Genomic DNA, 27,327 nt, shown 5'->3' on the forward strand with positions numbered 1-27,327 from the left:
GGGCCGTAGTCACGTGGAAGACATTCCGAAAGGCCCTTGCTTCGGGAGGTGAGTGGGGCCGGAATAATGTGGAAGCCATTCCGAAAGGCCCTTTCTTTGGGGAGGCGAGTGGGGCCGTAGTAATTTGGAAGCCATTCCGAAGAGCGGGCCGTAGCTTTTGAGTGACTTCTCTCCTACAATGTCATTCAAACTGAAGTGAGGTGAAGGTCATTGGCTAAAATGTTGATTGTGGCGCTTGAAGTCCTGAGTAGTAATTCTGGCATTCCCTTGGTTTGGTCTGCCACAGTTTCATTATCTACCAAAATCAGGAGTGCTTAGAAACAGGCTTTTCACCCCTTTCAAGTACAGTATTTAAAAATGTGATTTGGATTTTAGACTGATGCAATCCAGAGACTCAATACACCAACATGGGAAAAGCATCGTGTCACGGTGTAGGAGTGCAAAATATTAGAACAGGAAAGCTCTATGCCGACAGAACCCTATCTCGGCTGTGGGCAGAGGCAGCGCGCACTTGCGGAATCGATCCATCCTGCTTTTTCCCTTCACTCTGGGCGTTTGGCAGCACTTGTTCTTCACCTGTGGGAACGTGACTTTTTACCCAGCTGAAAATGTGGGAAATTCTTAATGTGGGAAAACAACCTCGTCCGATTGTTGGCTTCAACAGGCCCTTTGTCAATCCCACAAAGCTGTCTTGCTCAAGCATACGAGCCACCACACATCTAAATAAACATGACATTAAAAACTCATAACAGGTCTGTTTACACGTAGTGCCAGGAGAAACCAGGCTGGCATTTCTGCGGATCCAGCCACCCCCTGTTCATAACAAGTCGAATATTCAACAACTTCAATGATGTGATAAAAGGAAAACGGAGAAAGGAGCACCTACTTATTATGCACTGGAAAAATAAACTTACTTTATAATAATATCTGTTTTATATAGTGCTTCATAGCAAAAAATCCAGTTTCAAAGCGCTTAATAATAAGAATGACTAGTTACCATTCTTATTACCCACATTGCGGTATTCCCTTTACTACCAGGTATGAATTACCTGGTAGTATCCAATGTATCTCTGCTGTAATTGTTCCTGTAAACTGTAATATTTGTGTTCTATTGATTTTATGAATAATGCCTGAAAAATCTATCTTTGAGATGTCTGTAACTACGCCGAGATACCTCAGGGTCTGGGCGTATAACAAATGAAATAAATAAATAAAATAAATTATGGCATTAGGTGGCCCGGAATTTTATCGAACCCTTGTCTGAGTGGCAGTGGGTTGTGAATATGACTGGATCTTTTCTACAGCATAACCATGACTTGCAAAAAGATGTGCACGTTCAATTGAGTGAGGCCACAGGCGCAGAGGCTGGTACCGCACCACTAGCGACCAGTAGAACTGCTTCCAGCTGCCTGGCTGATTCTAATCCACGCAGTGTGGTAACGGTTTTGCTAATCTATTTTAGATTGTGTCGGTGCTGTTGAAACATGACTGTCATCGAAAAAAATCAGTGATCTTGTCTTTCACGGTGCAGCTGTTGTTCGATAAGTGCCAACTGCCCTTCGCCCCCTCTGCCTGGCGTTGTAGTACATTTACTGAGATGCCTGCTATGGGTACAGTCATAACGATTTTAGATTAAGAATGCAAGGCTAACATCATATTTATTTGCTGAATGTATTCAACTGCCCATCCGAGGCTTCCTTGCCCAGGGTTCCTTGAAATTCTCAGTTTCCATGGAATGAAAAGTGCATTTTCCTTTTTGGACAAGAAATCTGAAATGTCTTCAGTGTAACTCTTTTCAGTCTTGGGTTTGATTCATTGGGACAGATTCTCGAGAAACCCCCCAAAAAGCTTTGGAAAATACTTTTCCACGGAAGTTAAATTTGATAGTGTTTCCAGAGTTTATTCAGAATTCCAAGAGTCCCAGATTTCTTTGCCATGCAAGGTCAGGCACAGCTGTCACTCAGACCGCAGAGCAAATCCAAACATGGGGAAGTTCACTCCAGCCTTGCCCGCGTTGACCGCTCCACTTCACGCCCTGGCACTGCAGCATATAGCAGGACTTACTGTCGATATGCCAGGCAAATAGCTACTTTGCCTGGCCTCCAGGTAAATGGTGATCCCTGAGGGCTTAATCCCAGTCTTTGCTCAGATGTGTGCCAACAGGTGGCACTGCTTTGCCTGAACGTGCGTTCCTAGGGTGCTTTTATTCCTGGAACGCTGCTTCACTCTTTCACAACACCCTCCTCCTCATGTCCTGTCCTGGGCAGGCAGAGGGTGCACAGTCGCAGCCCTGTGTTGTGGACTTCGGTAGATGGGCCCGTGGGGGTGAGGACAAGAGTAAGGGGTGAGAGGAGCATGCAGATGAAGTCAGGAAATGTTAACTTTCTTTTCTTTTCAAAAGTTACTTCTTGATTTCCCGATTGCCCCATGCCAAGCATAATACCCTATAAAGCCAGGGGGATATTTACCCTTGCCTTGTGGGGATGGAGTGTGACTGCTCGCAGTTAGGCGTGACCACGCGTACGTGCGCTGAGGTGTGAGTTATTAATGTCTGTCTGTAAAAATGATGTATAGACATCCTCTGCGCACCGGAGAGCCGTTTCTGTCAGAATGTGGCCTTTTCAGTGTTTGTGTTCAGCGCATGGTCCCTACAGGGACCAAAAAAACCCAGATGTTTTCAGCCTTTTACAACTCTTGAAATGTTATTTGTTTAATCCCAGATTTCTGTGCGGAAATGTCGCTAGGAATGCGTTGACAGTGCGAACGGAGTTTTCTCAAATAGTTTTCATCCACTTTTATGTCTCTCGTTTTTTATTTATTTTTCTTCAAGATTAAGCAAGAGCTTCTGCACACAGGCCAAAAATAGTAATTTATTGCGACAAGAAATAGGATGAGGAAGTGATGACTCCCTTGAGCAGATGAGAATGAAATCCCACTGTGAAGAACTTCCTGTTCCTATTGTTCGCCTTCATGTGCAGGACACAGAACTTTTTTTTCCACCAACGGGAGAAGAGAGCCTCTTTTGTCAGGGTTTGAAAAAAGGCCCAACTTTTGTTTATGCTGAACCAGCCCAGGGTAATGGATTTTTTTGTCAGGCTTGGATTTGGAGGGAGGAGGGTTTTTTGAAACCATCCATCATTAGCTTGACTTTAGACGTTAGACTAGCTTCGTCATTTTCCCGGCTTGAATGCTATGCCACACTTTATCCATGTGTGACTAGATTTCCACTCCGCATTTTAGAAAACTCAAAGAAACAAAGATCCCTCTGAGATAAGATTCCTTTGTGATCTCCTCTGAATTTAAAATGCATGTGACCAAATCCTGAGGCAGCGCGGCTGCAGCATCCTTGGACCCGGAGATCTGTTGTGGACCCCTCAGATCCAGCTACACCTTGAATCAAGGAGTAAAAGGAAATTCCTTGTAGCACCCTCGCTGTTCCGTGTTATTGCAACCGGAAGCCCTCCCTTTCAGATCCGACAATGGGTCCCCATGTTAAATCTATGAATGGATAGAACTGCTTTGCTGATGCCCAGAGCTGTGAAATCAGCCCACCATTTAGAGAGCTCGCAGGAGGGACATATGCAAATAGTGATCCTGATAGTCCCAGTGTATATAGAAGCTGTAAACAGCCCCGCCCGGTTATTCTTTGTGTAGGCAAAGCTGGCAGTGCCACCACAGCTCTTCAGCCAAAGAATGCATGGATATGCTGTATCATTTTTTATGGTTCTGATTCCAGACAGACCTTCTAAAGAGGTCTCTCAGCAGAGAGATATTCACATCATGCTACGTGTGGAATTCCCAGGAGCACCACAGTCTTACTTCGTTTTTAAAATGGCATTGCCAGGTCATTGTTTGGTGCAGAAAGCTGGTATAGGGTCGCTCCAAAACTTGAATCGATGAATAATCGGAAATCCTTTGTCGTTCTCTTGCATTGTGAACTTAGCCCCACCATGGGAACTCTCAAGTGATCTAGCCGCAGCTCTCAACTCACATGCTTTGGCTGTTGGCACACGCTAGGTGGCCAGTTCGCTCACCTGCCAGGCCCCGTACCCACCCATACACATCAGTGGGCTCTCGCCCACTAAAAACAAAATCTCCTGTTTTTCTCAAAAACCCATACTAAATAAACCAGACACGACTTACTCTGTGTATTTTGAAAGGTTTAACCATCATCCGAAAGGGATGTAAATAAGGTAGGCCACACAAAGTTAAGTTTAGAAAGAAGAGAGAGAGAGAGACAAATGATCTCAGAAATGATCTATTAGGACACCCCCTTGTTATCACAGTATTGCTTTACCCTAAAGTCCTAATAGGATAGGGTAGCCTCATGTTAAAAACCCCTTAATGGATCAGTCAGCTTTTAGTGATTTCCAGCTCGCAATTTAAAAACATACAATTGGCTTCTGTCAAATGCTCTGTAAAATTTACGACATTCCACTAAATGGCACAAAATGAAATATTTCACCATCTGCCACTCATTTTAATTTGTTCAAAGAGCAAATTAATGTCACATTCTGATATCCGCTGACTACAGAGCCAGTGTTTGCAGGCCCTACACAATATAAATGAAGGAAGTCTCCCTGGACATGCTCGTTTTCAATTAGGAAACACAATAAGGACTTTGGCAATGGAATTACGTTTGGTTGCCTTAGTGGCTACCTATTGCAATTTTAAAAAGAATAGAGGAGGAAAAATGTACAGATTTTCCTCCAAATTTTTCTTTTTCTTCCCAACCTTTTTTTTAAAATCAGTACCCTCATATCATGGGGTCCTTCTCTTTAGAGAACTTCAAGGATGGAGCCCTCTAAATGGCCTTCTTTTGAGAAGTACTGGGATTGCCAAGTCTATGCAGCAACCTAAGAAGTCCCTATGGGGTCACTGTTTATGACGCGATCTTTGCTGTATAGACCAGTCTTGTTCTCGTATCTCTGCAGTTGGGCATTGTGTGCTCCCGCCACGGCCATCCAGACCTTAGTCTGCAGACGAAAGGGAATAGAGTGAAATTAAGATGATGGCAAATAGGCTAAAGTGTCTCGGATGTAATGATGGGCAGATGCAGAAGAGGAAAAATAATGTTTTGTGACATCTTGGGAGCATGTGGAAATAATATTTGGTCTGATACTGAACATCCTGTGTGGGAAGATGCGTATGTTTCATGACTGTTGCCATAAGGCTATTGCATGCTAATTTCTTGTTTAGCACTTAATGCCACAGTGAGGCCACCTCAAAGAACTGAGTAACAGGGATTCAATATTTCAAGTTTCAAGTCAAGAATGTAAACAGCAGTGCATCTAAAGATCAGCAGAACGGGCCTACCTGCTATAATGGCCAGTTCTACAGTACGGATAAGTGGGGAATGTCCCTTCTGGGTTAGGATGGATTTCAGGATGCAGGTTCCCTGCTGAGGAACAGTTCAGGATTCCTAGTGCATTTATGTGTTATGTGTTACATTTAGCCCGTTGTTGGGCTCCTCTGGGAATAGTCTGCATATAAACCATCCCCGTCCAACCACTTCCCTGAGCTGCAATTGCCTAGTTAAGCTAAAAGGTGGCAACAAAGTGAGCCCAGATAGCTTTCGGGACAAGATCTGTGATTACTGGACATCCTGCTCTTTGCACAGTACTGAGCAATTTTCAAGCCCAAAGTCCTGGACAGTTGTCAGGCCTAGAGTGGAAAGAATGGACCTGAAAGAAAAGTGAGTTTGTGCTAGAATAGACTCACAGGTGAGAGAAATTGTGATCTGAGAAGTATATCTACCTAGAAACCCTTTTAATAACAAAGGTTGGGCCTGGTTGGATGTCAGAATGAAAATTGTCAATTTTCATGACTCCCTGAAAAATTACCAAGATTTTTGATGTTCATCGTGGCAACATTTTGTGTTGTGTTAGTTTATATTTTGAAGTTTTTATACTGTGACAAATCACCACTGTACTAGTCTGAGTGGCTACGCCGGTCCGAAAAGTGGCGATTGTACCTCTGCCAGTGGATGCATGACCGAATGTGCCTTATCCATCTTAGTTGCTGTGGGTGAAGCATCAGCATTTGGGAACTCCTGTTAGTAAAGGGGGTTGATTTTCACATTATGTCTGTGCATCCTTTTTTTAACGATGAGGCGTTTTAGAAAGGGCTATCCAACCCATATTTTGGACTAGTATGGCTTGCGTGTTCAAGTTACATGAAAATAAAGTTGAGAATACACAGAGCTTTTGTGGAATAAAGAATATGCAAGTCGCCACCGTCCTCTTTGGGGAGAGGATTCTGCCTAAACCGACAGCGTCGCCCATGCATTTGGCATTGTTTGCAGGCGCGGCCCGAGTGAGGCTAAGGGGCATCTCCACCTTGACGGGCCTTTTAACCACAATATCCTGGCCTCACTTTCAGTTCTGTTTCCAACCAGAGAAAAACGGAGCCAGAAGCCTATAGACCGCTGGTATCACGAAAATACTGCTGCCGAAAATGCAGATTTTCGAAATCCGCATTTAAATGTGGGGGGGGTGAGTTAGGGTAATACACTTTGTAAGAGGGGTATTGTAAGAGGATTCAATTCAGCACTACAGCCAAGTTAACGCCTAGTCTAGAATACTGAATGAAAACCCTTATTGATATATCTTTAGGTCCAGTTCATGCGTCCTGGATGACTACCCTTGTATAACACCCCTCTCTTGGAATCCCCCTGACCCCACTGAGCCAAGAAGTAGTTCTGTTTTGCAAGTTTAAAAGGTTTATTTGATAAATTAAAACAGATATATATATATCACACTTTATAATAAATTAATAATTGAATAACACACTTAATCTGATATGATAAAGATCAACAACGGAGAATCTGGCACTCACACACTTCTTATAATCACTAATGAGTTGACATGAATGGATAAGGTAACACACTGGTAAATAGGAACAAAAGTATAATGTGGTAGAGGATGCTTTATGTAGCTCAGGTGGATGCAATATTCAATGAATGCAGTACAGAAAATACGCAATATGATTTCAACCAGACAATGTAATCACTTTTCTCGGGCTATTCCCTCCCCCCCTCTTTATGCAATGCAAGGAAATGGAAGGAAAACACACAGTCCTCAGAAATGCAATCAACTGTAATTCAGTTCAATCCCAGCAAGCTTACAGAAAACAGATAGGAGTTTTGAAAACACAGGCAATGCTTGGATATGTGCTGGCAATGAATGAGAAATATGCTAAATTTGCTTTTAATTCCCTTATAGAGGTTCAGGGTGAGTGGTATCTAGTTAATATTAGTCCAGGCTCACACTAGCAATGATGCAGGGATAGTTAGCAGGTTAAACGAATTTCTGGCAAATGGAAATCAAAACTGCTGTCTTTTTACACGTGAAGAAATTTGCAAATCGCGGCAAAATTCGCGGATGCGGTTTCCGCGATTGCGGTAAAACTATAAGGGGTAGGAATGCGGTTCTTGGTTCATAGGAAAGCCACGATTCTAAGCTATCAAATAAAAGTTATTGCAAGTCTCTAACCCAAACGGTTGCGGAGATATGAGCAATTTAGTAAAGGTCGTTTTTGGTTTTGTAAATTTTAAACGCACACTTTTTCAAAATGACAAGTGACAAATTTTTGCAGCTAGAATGACAGGTGACAGCTAGGAGGCAGTTCTACTTAGGTTAAATAGATTGAATTAGATGAATTTAAACTAAGAGATGTGTTCTGAGTTTTGCTAAGTACTCACAAGAGATTTTGAACCGGAAAGCGGCTTTGTCACGATCTGGTCAACAGTCTGGTCAGGTCTTTCCGGGTTCTGCTCACAGCGCCTGGTCTGGTCTCGGCTAGGCACAGCACTGCTTTCTCTCTAGTCTGGTCTCAGCTGGGCACAGCACTGCTTTCTCTCTGGTCTGGATAGATTGAAGTCTCTAGTTTGGCTTTCTGGAGTTTGATGGAGGTAAGTATGGATTTTTCCGGCAGGGCTTCCAGCGGCAGATGGATTTTGAAGGTCTCTATCTGTCCTGTCTGTCTGCTTTTATCTGTGTCTTGAGAATGGGTGTGTGTGTTGCATCACTAGACTTGCCCCTCTCAATCGTCATTGGTCAGCTTTCATTCGTCCCCTTGATTGGGGGAATGAAATGAAGTGTCATCATGATGAGGTCTGTTTATGATACAGAGAACCCACCCCTGTCAACTTTACACACAATCTATATCTGACCTAAAAACATATTTGCACAGGTACACATTTGTTTAAAATTACATATACATGGTGTGGCTGAATTTAGCCATGTCTATGTCCAAATCTGCTCATTCTCGGAGCTTGCATTCAAAGAGTGTACATAATTGACTTTTTAACTGCTTTTTCAATTTCCGACATGGACCCAACTTTACATACATGTGTGCAGGGGGTAGGGACATTAACTGATGAAGTTTCAGATTTTTAACATGCACACATTTAGAGTAATATCCACTTTTCCGCTAAAACCCCCCTGAACATACCACCGGTTCCTACCACGTCTTAAACTGTGGGCAGAAAAATCACAAGAATTATGGTATCATTTATAAAATTTTCACATGTCCGCTCTATGAGTTATTCATCTTTTTAAAGTTATGTTCTGGCTCCAAAGGGGTGTGGTTTACCCTCAGCACAAGGTTGAATTTCTGGTTCTTTCCAGTCCTGCCAAGCCAGCTTGCTCTCACAGGCAGTGCTCCTCCCAGCTCCTGCCAAGAGGAAGCTACAATTTACGACTGCGGTAATAAAAACCTTTGCCTGAGTGAAGAGGGCTTTGTTCACTCTCTTGCAGAGCACAGATAATTCAATTATCAGATAGATGGCATATCCTTAGCCTGGGCAGCAAAAGGAAGGTTGGCCTGGGAACACAGTGGTGACTCAAGTTTCACTCCTGATGGGTAGTTGCTAGGCAAAATCAAGTTCCTTAAGCCAGACCTTCAGCTAACTTTTTGTTGCTTTTAAAATAACTTGTAATTTTACACATGCAGCTAGAATGCTGATTCTAAGTGCAAAACTATGACATTTCAACAGTTACAAAGGCATGTGACACCAAACATAGGTCACTCATTTAATTTAACATTTTCGATTTTGGTGGTTTTAAATCCAGTTGCAGTTAGGCTTAAGCTGCTGACTCCATAGCATTTTTGTTATAAGCATTGTTTTTGGGCTCTTCATTTCCCAGATTTTGTAGGCACACAAAACTCCATTCTGCCAAATGTCTGCTGGTGTTCAGTGAATATTTTGCACATGTTGCAAGGTTTGAAATAGGCATTTTGCTTGCCTTCAGAAAAACACACAGAGTGGTTTTAAAACGCCGGCTTTTGGATAGTGGTGAGTACTGGTACTGCACTCATTTTTGGGATTTAAGAAATGAATTCCCCACACTTCTAGGTTGCATTTGGCAATCAGCATTGCCATTCCCAATGGTTTCAGACTACTGTGCGGGTAGTCCAATGGTGGTTTTAAAGCGCTTTGAAGCTAACCGGCGCTACTGTTTTTCCTTTGGCAACCCATTTCCCTCATGGCAACCCGGCCTTTCATTCTCGCACTGGTGGGTGGCAAGTGAGGCAACCATTTTGGTGGGCGCACAAACTGCGCAGCTTTCCTGGATTTCGGCGCACATGTGGGTTTTCCGCCATCTTGAATTTCCTAAGCCCACAGCACCAAATGTTGTAGCAGGGTAGCTTAAACGTGGGTCAGGACACCCAACAAGTCCCCCCCACGCGACTGCACTTTGAATTTGAGTCGATGGGGAGTCGCGTGCACAAGGGTTTTGACCCATGCACCGGTCTGTCCGCATAATCTTCTTCCTCTTCTGTAGATGGCACAGTTCAGCATCTTCTTCTCCATCCGGTCAGATCGATCAGTTCTCCTCGCCGGTCCTGATGGGAGTATTGGGCGGTCCACTGGGCCCATTGGATCTCCGTTCCCGGTCTCCGGATCGTCCTTCTTGGTCATCCTTCATGGTTTCATCTCTCCTAGGATGATAAAGCAAAAGCGGCAATATCTACTCATAGACGATTTTTTTTTTTTCCACCACTGTTGAGATAGTGGGGCAGCATATGCATTTCATCATAACAAATATTACATTCTTATTTTGAAAAAAAAACACAGTATAACTACGAGACAGTTTCATACAAATCACAGTATGTTAGAGAATAGATGTGGTATGTTTTATGATTGGAACTGAATTAGTCTGATACAGTACCCGCTAGGATTCCAGAGGATTCCTCCAGTTGTTGCAGAGTGTGCCTGGGATGGCAACATTTCAACTGGTTTATGTGGACCCACTTGTCTTCCCCCTCTGCCGAACCACCTTTGGGGATGCGGATCTTGTAGGCCACAGGGGAGATCTTATCGACGATCTCAAAGGGTCCCTTCCATGTAGGCAAAAATTTGCGCTGCTTGGCCTGGTTTCTTTGGAAGTTGTATAGATAGACCCGGTCTCCCACCTGATATTCCTTCCTGGAAGTTTTCAGGTCATAATGGGTCTTCATGCTATCAGTCGATCTTTCTAGATTCCGCTGAGCATAAGCAAAAGCATGTTGGAGGTGTTTCCTTAAATTCTCTACATACTCATGAGTAGTGGAGGCATTTATCAGTGTCTGCTCTTGGGTCCTGTAGAGCAAATGCTGAGGAAGCACCATCTTGCGCCCAGTCATCAACTCAAATGGTGACATTTTGGTTGCAGATGAAGGGGTAGATCTGATAGCCATTAGGACCAGAGGTAATCGGATATCCCAACTTGGCCCAGAATCTGCCACAAACTTCTTTAATATGCTCACAATTGTCCGGTTATATCTCTCTACTGCCCCAGAAGAAGCTGGTCTATAAGCAATATGCAGCTTTCTCTTGACCCCCAGTATCTCCCACATCTTTGTCATTACTTCACTGGTGAAGTGGCTACCTCTGTCTGACTCAATCCTTTGAGGTAGACCAAAACGGGAAAAGATGTGGTTAATCATCAAGGCAGCTGCAGTTTCTGCCTTGCAATTTGGGGCTGGGAGACATTCCACCCACTTGGTAAACAAGCATGTCACAGTCAACATGTACTTATTCCCCCTAGCCGAGCGAATCACAGGGCCTACAAAGTCGATTTGTAAATCTGACCATGGCAGTGTCATTCCCCTCTTTTGTAAAGGCGCCCGGTGCGTGAGGGATGATGGCTGAAATTGTGCACACACAAGACACCCCTTCAAGTATTGGTCGAGGTCCTGCCCCATGTGTGGCCAGTATGCAACCTCTCTTAAGATTTCCAATGTTGTGTGAAACCCCCTATGACCGGCGGTGGCCGCATCATGGGCGTGACTTAACATCAGGCTTCGGAATGAGGTAGGAACCACCCACTGATCGTGGCCAGCTTTGGATTTCCTTACCAGCAAACCGTCTTGGATCCGGAACATTTTTGGACATTTCATCAACACTCTTAGGTCCTCTTTCCCAATGTAATCGGTATCCGTCAGGGGAAAGTTCTCAGGGTCCTCAAGGTGCTGGTAAAATTTACCAATAATTGGATCCCCCTTCTGAGCGGTAATCAAATCAGCATCAGGGGTCTCCTTACTCCATTGTGCAATTGAAAGGTCGTTGTGAGCATTTGTCTGGGACCTAGTGATGGCAGTGACCTGGATTTCCCCCAACAGGGACTCAATCTCAATTAGATCCCCTTGGATGGCCCCGGTTTTGGCCAGCTGATCAGCTAAGTCATTTCCAGTTTTGTCTGGTCCCTCTACTTTGGAATGACCCTTGATCTTTTTCCAATAGATGGTCATCTCATTCGAGGTGACCAGATCATCAATGTTTTGGATCAACTTCCCATGTTTCAAGGGTTTGTTGTTAGCACATAACATGCCTCTGGTTTTCCAATTAACCAGGTGCTCCACGAACCCGTTCCGTACATAATCCGAATCTGTGATTATGACCAGTTTGTGGAGTTGATGCTGGACAGCAGTGAGGATGGCCTGATGCACAGCCATCAATTCTGCCACCTGACTACTTCGGGGACCAATTTTGTATCCAGCGGAGGGTTCTGGGGACTCATTGACCCATGCATTCCCTACGCCGGCCACCAATTCTTTCTCCCCGTTGTTGTCAACATGGTAAGAGCATCCATCCACATAGACAGTGGGCATTCCCTCACACTTGTCTTCTTCAAAGACTTTGTGGGGGGAATTAAGGTATGCCTCCATGTTGTCCTTTATTTTTAGACTTTCGTCCTCGAGACAGTTTTCTCTGGCACAATCATGCAAGTCAGCCAGACCTTGCGCGAGGGGACTCTTCTTGTTTTGGCCATATCGGACCTCCACAGGAAAGCCTTGCATTGACAGAATCCAGGAAGTAATTCGGGAATTACTCACATTTCCGGCCCGGATTCTGTCACTTTGGAGATATTGCAGAGGCTGGTGTGGAGTCTCCACTATGATGTGTTCCCCCTGGATAAACGGGCGGTAATTCTTCAATGCCCACACCGTTGCCAGGAGTGCCTTCTCACAATCGTTGAATTTTTCCTCCACAGAGGATAAAGTTTTGCTCGCATAGGAGATTACTTTATTGACCTTGTCATGCTTTTGGTATAATACTGCCGTCAAGCACGTATCAGAGAACCCCGTCTCCAGGAAGAACTCCTTGTTTCTGACAGGGTAAGCTAGGCAAGGCGCTTGTGAGAGGCTTCTTTTGAGTTGTTTTACTGCCTCGGCTTGTTCTGGACCCCATTCCCACTTGACCCCCCCCTTCAGGAGATGAATCAGGGGTCTGGTGATCTCTGCGTAGCCCTCAATGAACTTTCTGCTGTAATTAGTCAGTCCAAGGAGGCTCCTTAGTTCCCGCAGAGTTGTGGGGTCTTTCAGTTTCTGAAGTGCTTCCACTTTCTTTTCCTGGGGACAGAGACCCTGAGGAGTAATCTCATGCCCCAAGAAATTAACACGGGTTCTACACCACTGTGCTTTTTGAAAGGAAAGTTTTGCTCCGGCGGCCCTCAACTGTGTCAGAACATAACGGATCTCCGCTATGTGTTCCTCCACAGATGAACTTTTGATGAGGACATCATCTACATAAGCCAGGTTACCCCTCGTACCCAGGTCGGGCATGGCCTTATGTAGGAAAATATTGAACTCATTACCGGAGTTAAGGTATCCGAAGGGAGTCCGGGTCCATGTGTACTGCTGGCCCCCAAAGGTAAAAGCCAGCTTGTATTGGTCCTCCCTACTGACAGGCACGGTCCAGTATCCATTGGTCAGGTCTATTGCAGTGAATACCTGTGACCCCTGGATCTGGGCCAGCCCTTGGTCAATGTAGGGCAGAGGCCATCGGGAAGTATGGACCCGTTTGTTGAGCTCCCTGAGGTCGGCACAGAGTCTCCACTGGCCGTTTGGCTTCAATATTCCCAGCACCGGATTATTGAAAGTGCTGTGGACGGGACGGATTATTCCCCGGGACTCAAGGTTCTTAATTATTTCAGTAAGGGACTCCATTGATGCGAGAGGCAAGCGATATTGCTTCACAAACACAGGAGTCATGCCAGGGTCCGTGGGGATTGTTGTGGTGTGGATGTCGGTGCGACCACAGTCATATGAGTCTACCGCGAAGAGATCTTGGAAATCCAAGAAAACTTGTTTCAACTTTTGCTTTTGTTCCAGAGTCACACAGGCATCAGCTAGGTTGACTCTCTCTTCCACCATCTGCCTGAAGCCTGGAAAGACTTCTGGTTTGGCTATCTCCGCGGCCTCCTCCAGCTGGGTGGAGAAGTCCCTGGTCAGAGTGCTGATTTGGACCGGAGGCTTCAGGTGGGAAAGGCAGCCCTCATGGACCTGGAAAATCGCCTCATCCCTCCTGAAGTCACAGGTCACATCTTCCTTACCATAGGGGCAGGAAGTGTACACCAGGAAGTTCCCCCCATGCCGGGTAAAAATCCTGTCTGGTGTTGCGTTGTCATCACTGTCACTGTCAAAACAGTCCTTGGGGATGGGTCCTAACAGTTCATTTACAAGATCAATGGAGAAATGTCGGTCATCAACCGCCATTCCAATAATGGTGCCTGCGGCTAGAGTAATACTCTTTAAGTCGCTGTTATCCACCTCTATTAGAATGGGGTCATGTTCTATGTTGACTAATGGAGTCGGGTTTACCCCCAACCCTTGCTGTTGGAGAGAAGCATTTAGATGTATGTAAGCATCAGGGTTTTTCAACTCTTGTCCCCTTTTAACTTTCACTTCCAGGGAGAATTGTCGGGTCCTTTCTGGGATGGTGACTTCCTCTTTAACCTGAATTTCAACTGCATAAGGTAGCAATTGAGCTGACCTAAATGCTTTTTCTGGATCATCAAAGCCCATGGGATTATCCGCTAATCGGGACCAAGCTTTGAAGTTTATTAGGTCCAAACTAATGGCAAAGCGATTGAGAATGTCACTGCCTAAGTAAAAGGCGGCAGGGACGTCTCGCACGACCCAACAATTATGGACTATGCTCTTGTTGCCAATGGAGATTTTGAGCATACACCTGCTTGGCAGGAGATGTTTGGAATTAGGTACTTCCAGGTCCATTTCCCATTTGTCTATCAGTTTGAAGGTGGGAATGGCTGGTTCTTTTGGGAGTTGGCGAAACATGGCTTCGCTGATGAAGCTCTTACCGTTGTTCACACACACTCGAGCGAGAACAGAGTCCTTCCCATCATTTAACTGAACAGGGATGAACAACTGCTCTCCAATTTGCTGAATATCAGCCAGGCTCTGAGCTGATTTCACATCTTTCTGGACTATAGGAGTGGGAGTTTCAGATTGTGGATTGGTATAGAATTTCAGAGTGTTTCCTTCCAGCGTGGAGTACCACTTTAGACTGGAAGGAAGGTTGATTTTCAGAAATAGAGAGGACCCCCCATCACCAGTCTGTTGTCCTACTGCTATTACTGTCACGTCTGGAATTTGGCTATTCTGGAAGTGAAATTCTACTTGGTCAGATTTTTGTTCAACCATGTGGCATGTGCCGTTTAAACTAACATGGTTGGCACTCTGTTTTAATTTTATTGGTCGGCTAGTCTGGGTCCAGAGGACCTTGTTTACGCAATCTATTAGGGGTGACAACCTTCTCAGGAGGTCATTCCCTAGTAAACAAGGGGTGCCCTCTGGGGTCACAACTATGACCGGGTGTTTCAACTTGTGTCGCCCGATCTTAATGTCCAAGTCTGCCGTCCCCTCGATGGGAATTTCCTTCCCGTCAAAGTTCTGCAGTTGTCCAGGAAGAGAGGTGAGAGGAATTTGGTAATTCTCTCCCCTTCCTGCATTCAGTTCGTCAAAGGCCCTTCTGGACAGAAGGGTAGCTTGAGATCCAGTGTCCACCAGTGCTGAGATTGTACCCTGCCCCTGTACTTGTACCGGGGCATAATATCTTCCCTCCTTCTCCTCAAGGGGGCACAGATAATGTACATTTTTGGACAACTGGTGGGCTAATTTTCTGGTTTTGGACATCGCTAGCGAGGAGATTTGGGCAGAATTCTGTGGAGAGTCTTGGGAATCTGAAAGAAAAAATTTGCAACTGGAGATCAGAGCCATTGTGGGTTCCCCTGGCTCCGTTTCTGGGCCGCCCCCCCTTTTTTGGAGGCAGTCGCCAGGATGGGTTTGAACCAGGGGATTTTCTTGCTGTTGGTTCTGGGATGAGATGGTGGGCGGCGGTAGCTCAGTCTCCACATCTCCCCAGTCTGGATTTGCATCCCTAGGGACCCATTTTTCTTTGGGAGGAGTTCCCCCCTCTCTGAAGGAGAAGATCCTTTTCCCAGGATCCTCTGAGGATCCCTCTCCCTCAAATTGGAAGATCTGAACCTCCTCCTCAAACTGAGTCTGTTTGGGTCTTTTGTTTCTCCTACCCCCCCTCTGCTCCTTAGGAGGCAGACTTTCAGGGGCAAGAGATTTTGTTTCCGGTTCCTGGGTTTCCAGGGGCTGTTTACAAGTGAGGAAGGAAGCTTCCTCCAAGGCTTTACACCCCCCTTCCCTTTGTGCCTCCTCCCTGGGAACCGGTGATTTATCGGGGTGCTGCCCCCGTCATTGTTCTGGAGCACCAGGTCCAGAGTTGGGTGCGTTCTGCGCCGGCACGCCCATCTGAGGGTTCTGCTGAGCCCTCAGTATGTGACCCAGATCCCGCGCCATGTTTTGAACCTGGCGCTCTAACTGGGAAACCCGCTCAGGCTGATACGGGGCCCTGTTTTCTCCCCTGGGCTGATCCCGGGAAGGGTAGCTGTCCCTCCTCTGGTAGTACCCCTGGTTGGGAAGATTTTGGTACCCCTCCACCCTTGGCCTCCCCTCTCCCGGATTCAGTGGTCTGGGCTCAGGGAATTGAGGAAAGAAGGATGGATGATTTTGGGGTTGGAAGTCGGGTGGATATCTGGGGAAAAAGTTCTGCCCAGGGTTTGGTAAATTTCTGCCCTCCTGTGGGAAGTTTGGAGGGAAGTTCCCTGGGTTAGGTGCTTGGCTGGATCCCCCCCCTTGGGCTGGAGGAGTCCACACATAACCCAGGATGGGTCTGTTACCTTTGTAGCGAGGACTTACATAGTCAGGAGAGCGAGGGACCCCATTTGTGGGGCTGCCTCCCTGGCTCCCTGTCTGCGACTGGCCCGAGGACCTTCTGGGCCTAGCATTATTAGGTGCAGGTAGGTTTTTAGGCCCCCCCATCTCCAAATCCAAAACGGGGGTGACCTTTACCTCTGCCACCTTGGCAGCAGCAGGGGTGCTGTTGGCTTTGGGGTTTTTCTGGGCATTGCTTTTATTTTCTATGGGCTTCTGCACCTCATAGATGCGGGTAGCCTGTTCAATGACCCAGTCTAAAGATCTTTTCTCGTGAAAATCCCTCACGAGCTGGGTCATGATATATTTGGGCAAGGCATGGAAAAACGTGTTTATAAATTCACGGCTATCCGTGCGCACCCTTCTTGTGGTCTGTGCAAAAGCCCGCTTTAACTCCTGCACAAATTCTTGTGGGGCCTGATCCTCCCCACATTGCAAATTGTAGGCTGCCTTGCGAGCCTCTTGAGGATTTCTGTGAACAGAAAAATGTTTCAGGATGGCCGCCTTATAGGTGGACCATCTTAAATGATTTTGGTCCTCCAGCCCCGCAAAGAAACTGGAGTATTCCGGGGAGAAGGTCCACTTTACATATTGAATGCAGCTTTGGCTGTCCTTCAAATGGAAAGTCTCCATCATTTGTTCAAACAACTCTAAGTGCTCCCAAACAGAATACTTAGCGTTCTTATGGTAAGGCGTGATGACGCTCCTGATCGCCTTAATCTGCTTTAAGGGGTCCTTGAGCAAGGCCCTTTTTACCTTATTGGCCTTTTTGGTTCGGGTAACCCTTGTCCATTCTTCGTCGGACTCAGAGGCACTGCTCCCAGAGGTTCCCGTCTGTTCTTCCAGGTTTTCCCGGATTCTGCGAGCCTGGGAATGGCTGGCAGAATGTGGGGACCTGGTCTCCTGTGTCCTGCGCAGTTCAGAGGAGTCTTCAGATTCCTCCTTGCTGTCAGGATTTGATGGGTACCCCCTCCACTGACCTAACTGGGCAGAGGTTTTCAGGATGCCCTTAATGGGCCTACTCTCCTGGGGTTCCCCACTGAACTGTATTGTACTTGGGTGCCCATACCCGGATGCCCACCCCTCCATTCCTGGATGGTACTGGCCTATGAGCCCCATACTCTTAGCTGGATAGTAATCTGCCATCCCTGTGGCCCTGTGCTCATGTGCGCCAGGGGACACGGGGGTGGTAGAGTCCAGGGACTGGGGAAGATGAAGGCCCCTGGTGTTAGGGCTCCTGCGGTTATGGTCAGGAGTCTCTCTTTCCCAGCGGACCTCATCTCTATCCGCCCCTGCTCCCTGTTGCAATGCAAGAGCCTGCATTTGTGCTTTCAGTTCCTCTGTTAAGGCCTTACTCGACTCTATCAGTTTCTCCTGCATCGCTACCTGTTGCTGGAGCCTATCATTGTGTTGACAGAGGGCCTCATTTTCCCTCTGTGCTTCCTGGTTGGTCCTGGAGAACTGGGCCAGTCTTTGCTGCAGGAGGGTTACCTCCTGAGCTGTGTCCCTATTGGCCTGCTCCTTTCTTGCTAGAGCATCCTCCACCCTTCTGGTGTGCTCTACCAAGTTCTGGTTTTCTTTTTGGAGGTCACCCAGCCCCTGGTGGGCCAGGTGATTTTCTTCCATTTTCCTTTTTAAATGGCAGACTTCCTGGCCTAAGGCGTCTCTTTCCTGACTAAGAGCCTGCATTTGTGCCGCCAGGTCGTCCCTTTGCCGTTGAAGGGCACCAGCTTTTTGGCGCTCCTCATCAAACTCTGCCTGGGTATCCAGGTCTTTCAAGATCAGCTTGTTGCTCTCTACCTTCACTCTATCTAGATGACTTTGCAGGGTGGCTACCTGCTCCGTGCATGCCCTGTTAAAGTCTAATTGTTGCTCCAGCTTTTTCTGGCTCTGCAGTAAGGAGTCCAAACTGTCTTGGTGCTCCTTCTGTAGGGCCAGAAATCTGGTATCCTGTTCTGACTTTTCCTTTTGCAGCACATCCATATCCTCCTTTATTTTAGTAATGTACAGTCTGCTGTCATTTTCTGACTCCTGGCTCCTCTGCAGCCTCTGCTCAGAAGAGTCCAGATCAGATTGGGCCTTCTGTAATGCCATCTGTTGCCTATTTGCCAGATTTTGGCTTTCAGCACATCTATCCTGCATGTCTCCCATATATAGGTACAGGTATGCTGCTATCCTGGCAATCTTATTGTGTTCCTCTTTGGCTTTAGGAGCCATATATAGTTCACTCAGGGCCACATGTAAGGGACCCTGATCTCTATATATATCTGACCCTGTTTCAGTGACCTGTTGTGTGATGGCCTGCAACCACACATCCTGGCCCTGTTCGGTCCATTCACCTCTCACAAATAGCTTATGCAAGAGGTGCTCTCTGGCTATTTTCATGTCTACTAAGGTCGTCATTCTAGAGATTGGTCTCTGTCCTGACTTACAGAAGTTTGTATTTTATTTTTGCAGAACAGAACTTTTCTTGGAGTGTCCCTTTTGAGGAATGCTTCACAGCGTAATGCAGCGTGGTGATCCGACTGGATGTATGTATCCCGTCAGTTAGCACACTGTATTAATCTGCACAAATGGTAAATCTAACCCAACATCCCGGACGAGCCCCCACTTTGTAAGAGGATTCAATTCAGCACTACAGCCAAGTTAACGCCTAGTCTAGAATACTGAATGAAAACCCTTATTGATATATCTTTAGGTCCAGTTCATGCGTCCTGGATGACTACCCTTGTGTAACACCCCTCTCTTGGAATCCCCCTGACCCCACTGAGCCAAGAAGTAGTTCTGTTTTGCAAGTTTAAAAGGTTTATTTGATAAATTAAAACAGATATATATATATCACACTTTATAATAAATTAATAATTGAATAACACACTTAATCTGATATGATAAAGATCAACAACGGAGAATCTGGCACTCACACACTTCTTATAATCACTAATGAGTTGACATGAATGGATAAGGTAACACACTGGTAAATAGGAACAAAAGTATAATGTGGTAGAGGATGCTTTATGTAGCTCAGGTGGATGCAATATTCAATGAATGCAGTACAGAAAATACGCAATATGATTTCAACCAGACAATGTAATCACTTTTCTCGGGCTATTCCCTCCCCCCCTCTTTATGCAATGCAAGGAAATGGAAGGAAAACACACAGTCCTCAGAAATGCAATCAACTGTAATTCAGTTCAATCCCAGCAAGCTTACAGAAAACAGATAGGAGTTTTGAAAACACAGGCAATGCTTGGATATGTGCTGGCAATGAATGAGAAATATGCTAAATTTGCTTTTAATTCCCTTATAGAGGTTCAGGGTGAGTGGTATCTAGTTAATATTAGTCCAGGCTCACACTAGCAATGATGCAGGGATAGTTAGCAGGTTAAACGAATTTCTGGCAAATGGAAATCAAAACTGCTGTCTTTTTACACGTGAAGAAATTTGCAAATCGCGGCAAAATTCGCGGATGCGGTTTCCGCGATTGCGGTAAAACTATAACTATAAGGGGTAGTTATTGCAAGTCTCTAACCCAAACGGTTGCGGAGATATGAGCAATTTAGTAAAGGTCGTTTTTGGTTTTGTAAATTTTAAACGCACACTTTTTCAAAATGACAAGTGACAAATTTTTGCAGCTAGAATGACAGGTGACAGCTAGGAGGCAGTTCTACTTAGGTTAAATAGATTGAATTAGATGAATTTAAACTAAGAGATGTGTTCTGAGTTTTGCTAAGTACTCACAAGAGATTTTGAACCGGAAAGCGGCTTTGTCACGATCTGGTCAACAGTCTGGTCAGGTCTTTCCGGGTTCTGCTCACAGCGCCTGGTCTGGTCTCGGCTAGGCACAGCACTGCTTTCTCTCTAGTCTGGTCTCAGCTGGGCACAGCACTGCTTTCTCTCTGGTCTGGATAGATTGAAGTCTCTAGTTTGGCTTTCTGGAGTTTGATGGAGGTAAGTATGGATTTTTCCGGCAGGGCTTCCAGCGGCAGATGGATTTTGAAGGTCTCTATCTGTCCTGTCTGTCTGCTTTTATCTGTGTCTTGAGAATGGGTGTGTGTGTTGCATCACTAGACTTGCCCCTCTCAATCGTCATTGGTCAGCTTTCATTCGTCCCCTTGATTGGGGGAATGAAATGAAGTGTCATCATGATGAGGTCTGTTTATGATACAGAGAACCCACCCCTGTCAACTTTACACACAATCTATATCTGACCTAAAAACATATTTGCACAGGTACACATTTGTTTAAAATTACATATACATGGTGTGGCTGAATTTAGCCATGTCTATGTCCAAATCTGCTCATTCTCGGAGCTTGCATTCAAAGAGTGTACATAATTGACTTTTTAACTGCTTTTTCAATTTCCGACATGGACCCAACTTTACATACATGTGTGCAGGGGGTAGGGACATTAACTGATGAAGTTTCAGATTTTTAACATGCACACATTTAGAGTAACATCCACTTTTCCGCTAAAACCCCCCTGAACATACCACCGGTTCCTACCACGTCTTAAACTGTGGGCAGAAAAATCACAAGAATTATGGTATCATTTATAAAATTTTCACATGTCCGCTCTATGAGTTATTCATCTTTTTAAAGTTATGTTCTGGCTCCAAAGGGGTGTGGTTTACCCTCAGCACAAGGTTGAATTTCTGGTTCTTTCCAGTCCTGCCAAGCCAGCTTGCTCTCACAGGCAGTGCTCCTCCCAGCTCCTGCCAAGAGGAAGCTACAATTTACGACTGCGGTAATAAAAACCTTTGCCTGAGTGAAGAGGGCTTTGTTCACTCTCTTGCAGAGCACAGATAATTCAATTATCAGATAGATGGCATATCCTTAGCCTGGGCAGCAAAAGGAAGGTTGGCCTGGGAACACAGTGGTGACTCAAGTTTCACTCCTGATGGGTAGTTGCTAGGCAAAATCAAGTTCCTTAAGCCAGACCTTCAGCTAACTTTTTGTTGCTTTTAAAATAACTTGTAATTTTACACATGCAGCTAGAATGCTGATTCTAAGTGCAAAACTATGACATTTCAACAGTTACAAAGGCATGTGACACCAAACATAGGTCACTCATTTAATTTAACATTTTCGATTTTGGTGGTTTTAAATCCAGTTGCAGTTAGGCTTAAGCTGCTGACTCCATAGCATTTTTGTTATAAGCATTGTTTTTGGGCTCTTCATTTCCCAGATTTTGTAGGCACACAAAACTCCATTCTGCCAAATGTCTGCTGGTGTTCAGTGAATATTTTGCACATGTTGCAAGGTTTGAAATAGGCATTTTGCTTGCCTTCAGAAAAACACACAGAGTGGTTTTAAAACGCCGGCTTTTGGATAGTGGTGAGTACTGGTACTGCACTCATTTTTGGGATTTAAGAAATGAATTCCCCACACTTCTAGGTTGCATTTGGCAATCAGCATTGCCATTCCCAATGGTTTCAGACTACTGTGCGGGTAGTCCAATGGTGGTTTTAAAGCGCTTTGAAGCTAACCGGCGCTACTGTTTTTCCTTTGGCAACCCATTTCCCTCATGGCAACCCGGCCTTTCATTCTCGCACTGGTGGGTGGCAAGTGAGGCAACCATTTTGGTGGGCGCACAAACTGCGCAGCTTTCCTGGATTTCGGCGCACATGTGGGTTTTCCGCCATCTTGAATTTCCTAAGCCCACAGCACCAAATGTTGTAGCAGGGTAGCTTAAACGTGGGTCAGGACACCCAACAGTATGGGGGGGATGCAGGGGTCTCCCCCCTCATATAAATGCATTGAAATGTGCGAGAGAAAAAAAATATTTTCCTTTCAGCTGTGGGATTTTTTTGCTGTTGAAAAAATCACACAGATCCTCTTGCGCTTGCACCTTTCATCAGCCAGCAACTCTGCAGTAACGTCCTACTGCTGATCCCCATGGCTGCAAGATTCATCCCTTCTGCCGGTTCCATGTGTTAATATCCCTGCAAAAATATCGCCATACAAAAATATCGCCATACAAAAATATCGCCATATTTTTGCGGTATATTAAGGCATGGAACCTGCGGGGGATAACCCTGCAAACCCCGCATTATTTTTAAAGGAGCGGAGGACACCCCCGCAACCACCGCTCCTAAAAACCACAAAAATTACCCCCTCCCGTAAAAATATCACCTATGGCCGTTCCAGACAACCATATATATGGCAATATTTTTGGTGGGGAAAATATGTAGTGACACCCTTCTGCCTGCTGCCCGGCATCAGTTACAGTTCCATCCAGCGCTACAACTTTCCAGAGACCTACAAATTGACTTCTGCTGGTCTGATAATATTTCAATAATATTTCTTCCATATCCATTGTCGGGGAGCAAGTGCAGCAATGCAAATAATAATCTCTTATGTCCTAGATGCAGTGTTTCTTTTATGTTCATGGCATGGAATAAACACCACAATACAAATAGCCTATTAATACATGTCAAGCATAATTGGCAGCTCTTGCTTATCCAGTGCTAAGGGCTAGAGGAGGCACAGGATGTCTCTCAGGGAACCTACACAATAGACATGTTTACAACAAAATGGAGTATTAGACCAACGTGTTCTGAGAATACGAAGCCCGTACGTGCCACGTGGTGCCCTGCCCTGCTGTACATTCATTGTGTAATGTTTTTTTGTTTGTTTTACTCATTAGCACTTCTAGGACAAGTGGTTTTATTTTTACTACTGTACATCGGTACCTTGTGGCCACGTGGCAGCAGTGTGCAACGAGCCACAGTGGTTAGCATGCTCCATTTTTGTGCTCCCCTTGCTAAAGCTATCATGGGGAACACATATGGCTAGCTTCGTGGACTTAATAGGTTTCTAGCGGGCAGGAATGCAGCAAAACTGAAGTGTGAATGTAAATGAAGGAACAATAAGTGCCTTCCCTCGATGTACTGTACCACGATTTCCTTTTTAGCGTCTAACTCCGTCATAAATCATACCCCAGACATTTATGGCAAGGAAATGTTTATGGAAGCTGAGATCACCCTCCAGGGCCTTTTATAAGCCAGTGGCTGCAGCAGTGCGCTGCCCAGCCTGGAATGCTTAGCAGACCGCTTGTCGGCCTACCACAAAACCACTATTGTGCACCATGGCAGCCAGGGATGGAGTGGTGTTGCAGAATGTGGACTGAATTACATGGTATTTGCAAGATCTCCCCACAGAAGGTGCATTTTAAAGGGGGCCGTGCTAGGTGCATAGAAAATCACATGACACTGAAGGGTCGTCCTGTTGGGAAAATCTTCCAGTTTCCCTATAGGCCAGCCGGCCTTTGCACACGAGTGCCAAATCATGCCACATGTTCATGTCTTTTTCTTGGAATCCCACTTGATAATAGAATGTGGGCCTGATCTCCATTAGGAATTAGCCCCGGTTCCATTCCTATATAAGGTGGCGAGTCGCAGTTTTTCAATTATTTAGCCATTTAGAAAATAAATGGCCTGGAGCAGTCTAGACTAAATGTCAGGCACATAAATAGATATAAACTGGAAAGACTGTGTGGTTATTTAAGATATTATCCTGGAGGCCTTTGCCAACTGGAGGGTTATTTTCCCCTGCTGGTCAATTTAGGAATATGATATCGTTATTGACTGGTGTCAATAAAGCGAAACACCATACATATTTTTATTTGGGCCTGAAGTGCTCTCGTTGGAAATTCCATCTGGCCAATGACAGATGATTTCTGCTGCCTTTAGGTGACCCTGGCTACTTAGCACCAGGTTCCCAGGAGAAAAGTGCCTTCTGTGTCAAGATAGAATCTCGCTAAGAGGTGGTTCTCAGTCGCCACCAGAGCCAACAAGCTCATGAGAAAAACCGAGGCCTTATGTGGCGAGTGGCCTGCTGGCTGCTTTCAACTGGTCACTATGGTTTGGTTCTGAGCATTGGAAGTTCAGCCCTCAGAAGCTTGTTTTTCAAAAGCCTGTTTGCATGGGATTGTTATGTTGGGAATAATAACACATCTGACTAACTGTTTACGCAGACTGTAACCTTGCACCACTTTCTTTTATACTTTTTTCTACTATGCATAAGTTTTGCACAGCACCCGTTTTCGGCCTAATTGTGCTGAAGGGCACGTGATTGGAAGGGTATGTGGGTGCACCTATTGGCATGTTGCCTGGTTTGCAGCTGCTTACACCGTGCCAGTGCCTTTCAATAATGATAACATGCTGTGTTTTGCTTGTAAATATTAAATCAAAGATGTGTTTCCCCATTAAAAAGCGCACCCCAACATCAACTGGAACCCTCCCGAATCCAAGGCCAACACTACAAATTGAGGGCTGCAGGTGGTGTGTGAATGTTGTGCTATGTTACATTTTAATGGGAAGGAAAGGTGTAACACACAAAAGCTATATCATTAAGAAAAATATTTTTATTATAGAAAAAAGACATAATTCTCATTAAAACTGTGTTGAATAATACACAGATTAAGGAACAACCCTAAAACCAGGTTATCAAAAAAGAGGACGATTACATACACAACATCAATGTAAAAATAAAAAAACAACCATACCACATTAACTAAAAAAAACAACATTTACCATACAAATATCAGTGAAAAATTAATTTGTTGCAATCTATATATAACCCAACATGTTTCTGTCTGTTGACTCTTAGATGTCTGACATTCATCAGGGGTAGCTCTTCTTAAAATTCTACAGTGATCGTCCCCCCCAGTCCTGGTGGGCATGGATCTGAACTTGACCCTTAATGCAATCTCTAAAAATATACAACCATGTTAAAAAATTGTGTTTGCACCAACATTTCCCAAGATTTACCTACTTATGGCGCTGCTTTCCAGGGGAATCAGAAGTAGCTCCTAGTAGCTCTCGGCTTCAAGTTAACAAGGCAGCCCTTGGCTGTAACCAGGAGCTAAATAGCTCCCAGCTCCTGGCAATTTCTAAACCTGAGACAGGAGATCACGTGCTTCTACCTGAAAGTTTGCTTCTGGTTGAACCCTTAATAACGCCTCCAGAGTAGTTGCGCCTAAGTTGCAAACTTCCTGAACACCTGGATCTGCAGATATGAGGGTATGAGCCTTGGAGTACATATAGAGTTTGTGTGCTTGTGTGTGTGTGTGTGAGAGCGCGCACGCCCGCGCGTGCACGGGCACCTGTAGATGTAGAGGTGCTTGTTATTTGTGGGATCCTGTGCAGTGGTGCACATCATACAGGGGTTAGACCTTACATACCACCACAGAACCCAGTGGAATAGTGCTGAATTATCATGTACAACTTGTATTGGCTAATCTGCTTTTTCTGTGGACTTTTTTGATAATTTACTTTTATTTGCCATATCATCGTATGGAACTGATTTGTGGTGTGATACACGGAAGTATACTGTTTGCTTCTGTTAGAAAGTAACATGTTGGTCTCCACAATCCAGTATTTCTTTTAGCTCTGATTAAAGTTAGATCTAGCTCAAATGCTGTAGACAGTTTGGTAGTACAGTAGTGTAAATAGAGGACTCTTGACTGTGCTAGGCACATGTTGGGTGCATTTATTTTATTTTCTCTCCAGATGTTACCCCTGTTGAACTTTGTGTCCCCCCAATTACAAACATTTTAATGAAGGTGTTCTCTACCTTAAACACCATGCCATCATCCTGCCCTCCCTTGTCCCACCCCTTCTTATGCCTTTACACATTTATAACAAAATCTAGGTTGTTCAAATATACTGCTTTCATATTTGTGTCAATTAAACCACCATTTACACCTGTAATGCAGGAAGAACACAATGCAGACCTCAGTTGTGGGATCAGCCGGCTATGGGATGGTCATAATAATAATTATTATTTTTTTACTTATCGCTTGTGAAAATGTTTCCAAGAGCACATGCGCAGTTACAATTGTAAGAAAGGAATTCTATCTACACAGCTAAATGTAAATTGACTGCTGATAAGATCCCCAGGACTGCTAGTACAGTTAATTCTGTCAAGTTTATTGCCGGCTGCAACTATATAGACTTGATTTACTCTCCAGCTCTGTCTTTAGGCTCTTGCTCCATAGGTTGTCAGCAACTTGGAAAAGCATTGCTATTACTAGATTTAGAAAAAGTCTCGAACCATAAAGGAAGACTTACTGCAATTCATGAATCCAAAAACGTGTTTTAAAGAAATGAGACAGTGTTTCAAATCCTATTGCTTTCTTTTACAGCTGCATCGTGCGGGGAGCGCTTGAATGCCAAAGATGCTGGATACATCACTTCTCCTGGCTACCCCCATGACTACCCCTCCCACCAGTCCTGTGAATGGATCATTATGGCGCCAGAACCGAACCAGAAGATTGTGCTGAATTTCAACCCACACTTCGAAATTGAAAAGCACGACTGCAAGTAAGATCCATGTTCTCGTGCGCCCACCTCCCATTGCTATCCCCACCCCCTTCACTCCCGTCTGCTAATAATCTCATCCCACTATGAGCTAATAATGTGGCCGATCAATAGCGCATGAAACCCAACACTGAGCGCCGGTTCTCCAAAGCCTGCGTCATCATGCCATTATAGTTAAGAGTAAACAGAGGGCTCGCGTGACTGATCGGCAAGCTCTCGAACGGCTCCCATGTGATCAGAGCGCGCTGTCTAATCCTTGGCACTAGGGAGATATTGATTATGTATTGATCCTTTGCACCCAATTTGAGTGTTTGACTTCTATAGCAATAGGCTGCGGATTGTGAAACAGAGACTAATCAGGGACGGCCACTGTGTTAGTGCTGGAGTCTATTGCTGTCCTTGACTTTTTACCTATCAATTAGCTAGTAATTGCAAGCCGCGACTGTGAATCCCGATGCAATGACTCAGCCTGTCACCCTTCCATGGTTGATAA

At 45.1% G+C, this 27,327-nt stretch overlaps 1 protein-coding gene across 2 annotated transcripts in view; it reads left to right on the forward strand.

The window, feature by feature from the left end:
- NRP2 (neuropilin 2) overlaps positions 1-27,327 on the forward strand; it is a 193,178-nt gene that overhangs the window by 39,141 nt on the left and 126,710 nt on the right. For both annotated transcript variants that reach the window (XM_069615560.1, XM_069615561.1), the window contains exon 2: positions 26,660-26,837. In XM_069615560.1, the coding sequence (XP_069471661.1) occupies positions 26,660-26,837 (178 nt within the window). The remainder of the gene's footprint in view (positions 1-26,659; positions 26,838-27,327) is intronic.

The sequence above is a fragment of the Ambystoma mexicanum genome, chromosome 9 (assembly GCF_040938575.1).
Source record: "Ambystoma mexicanum isolate Mex_15411 chromosome 9, UKY_AmexF1_1, whole genome shotgun sequence".
In the NCBI taxonomy this organism is placed as follows: Eukaryota; Metazoa; Chordata; class Amphibia; order Caudata; family Ambystomatidae; genus Ambystoma; species Ambystoma mexicanum.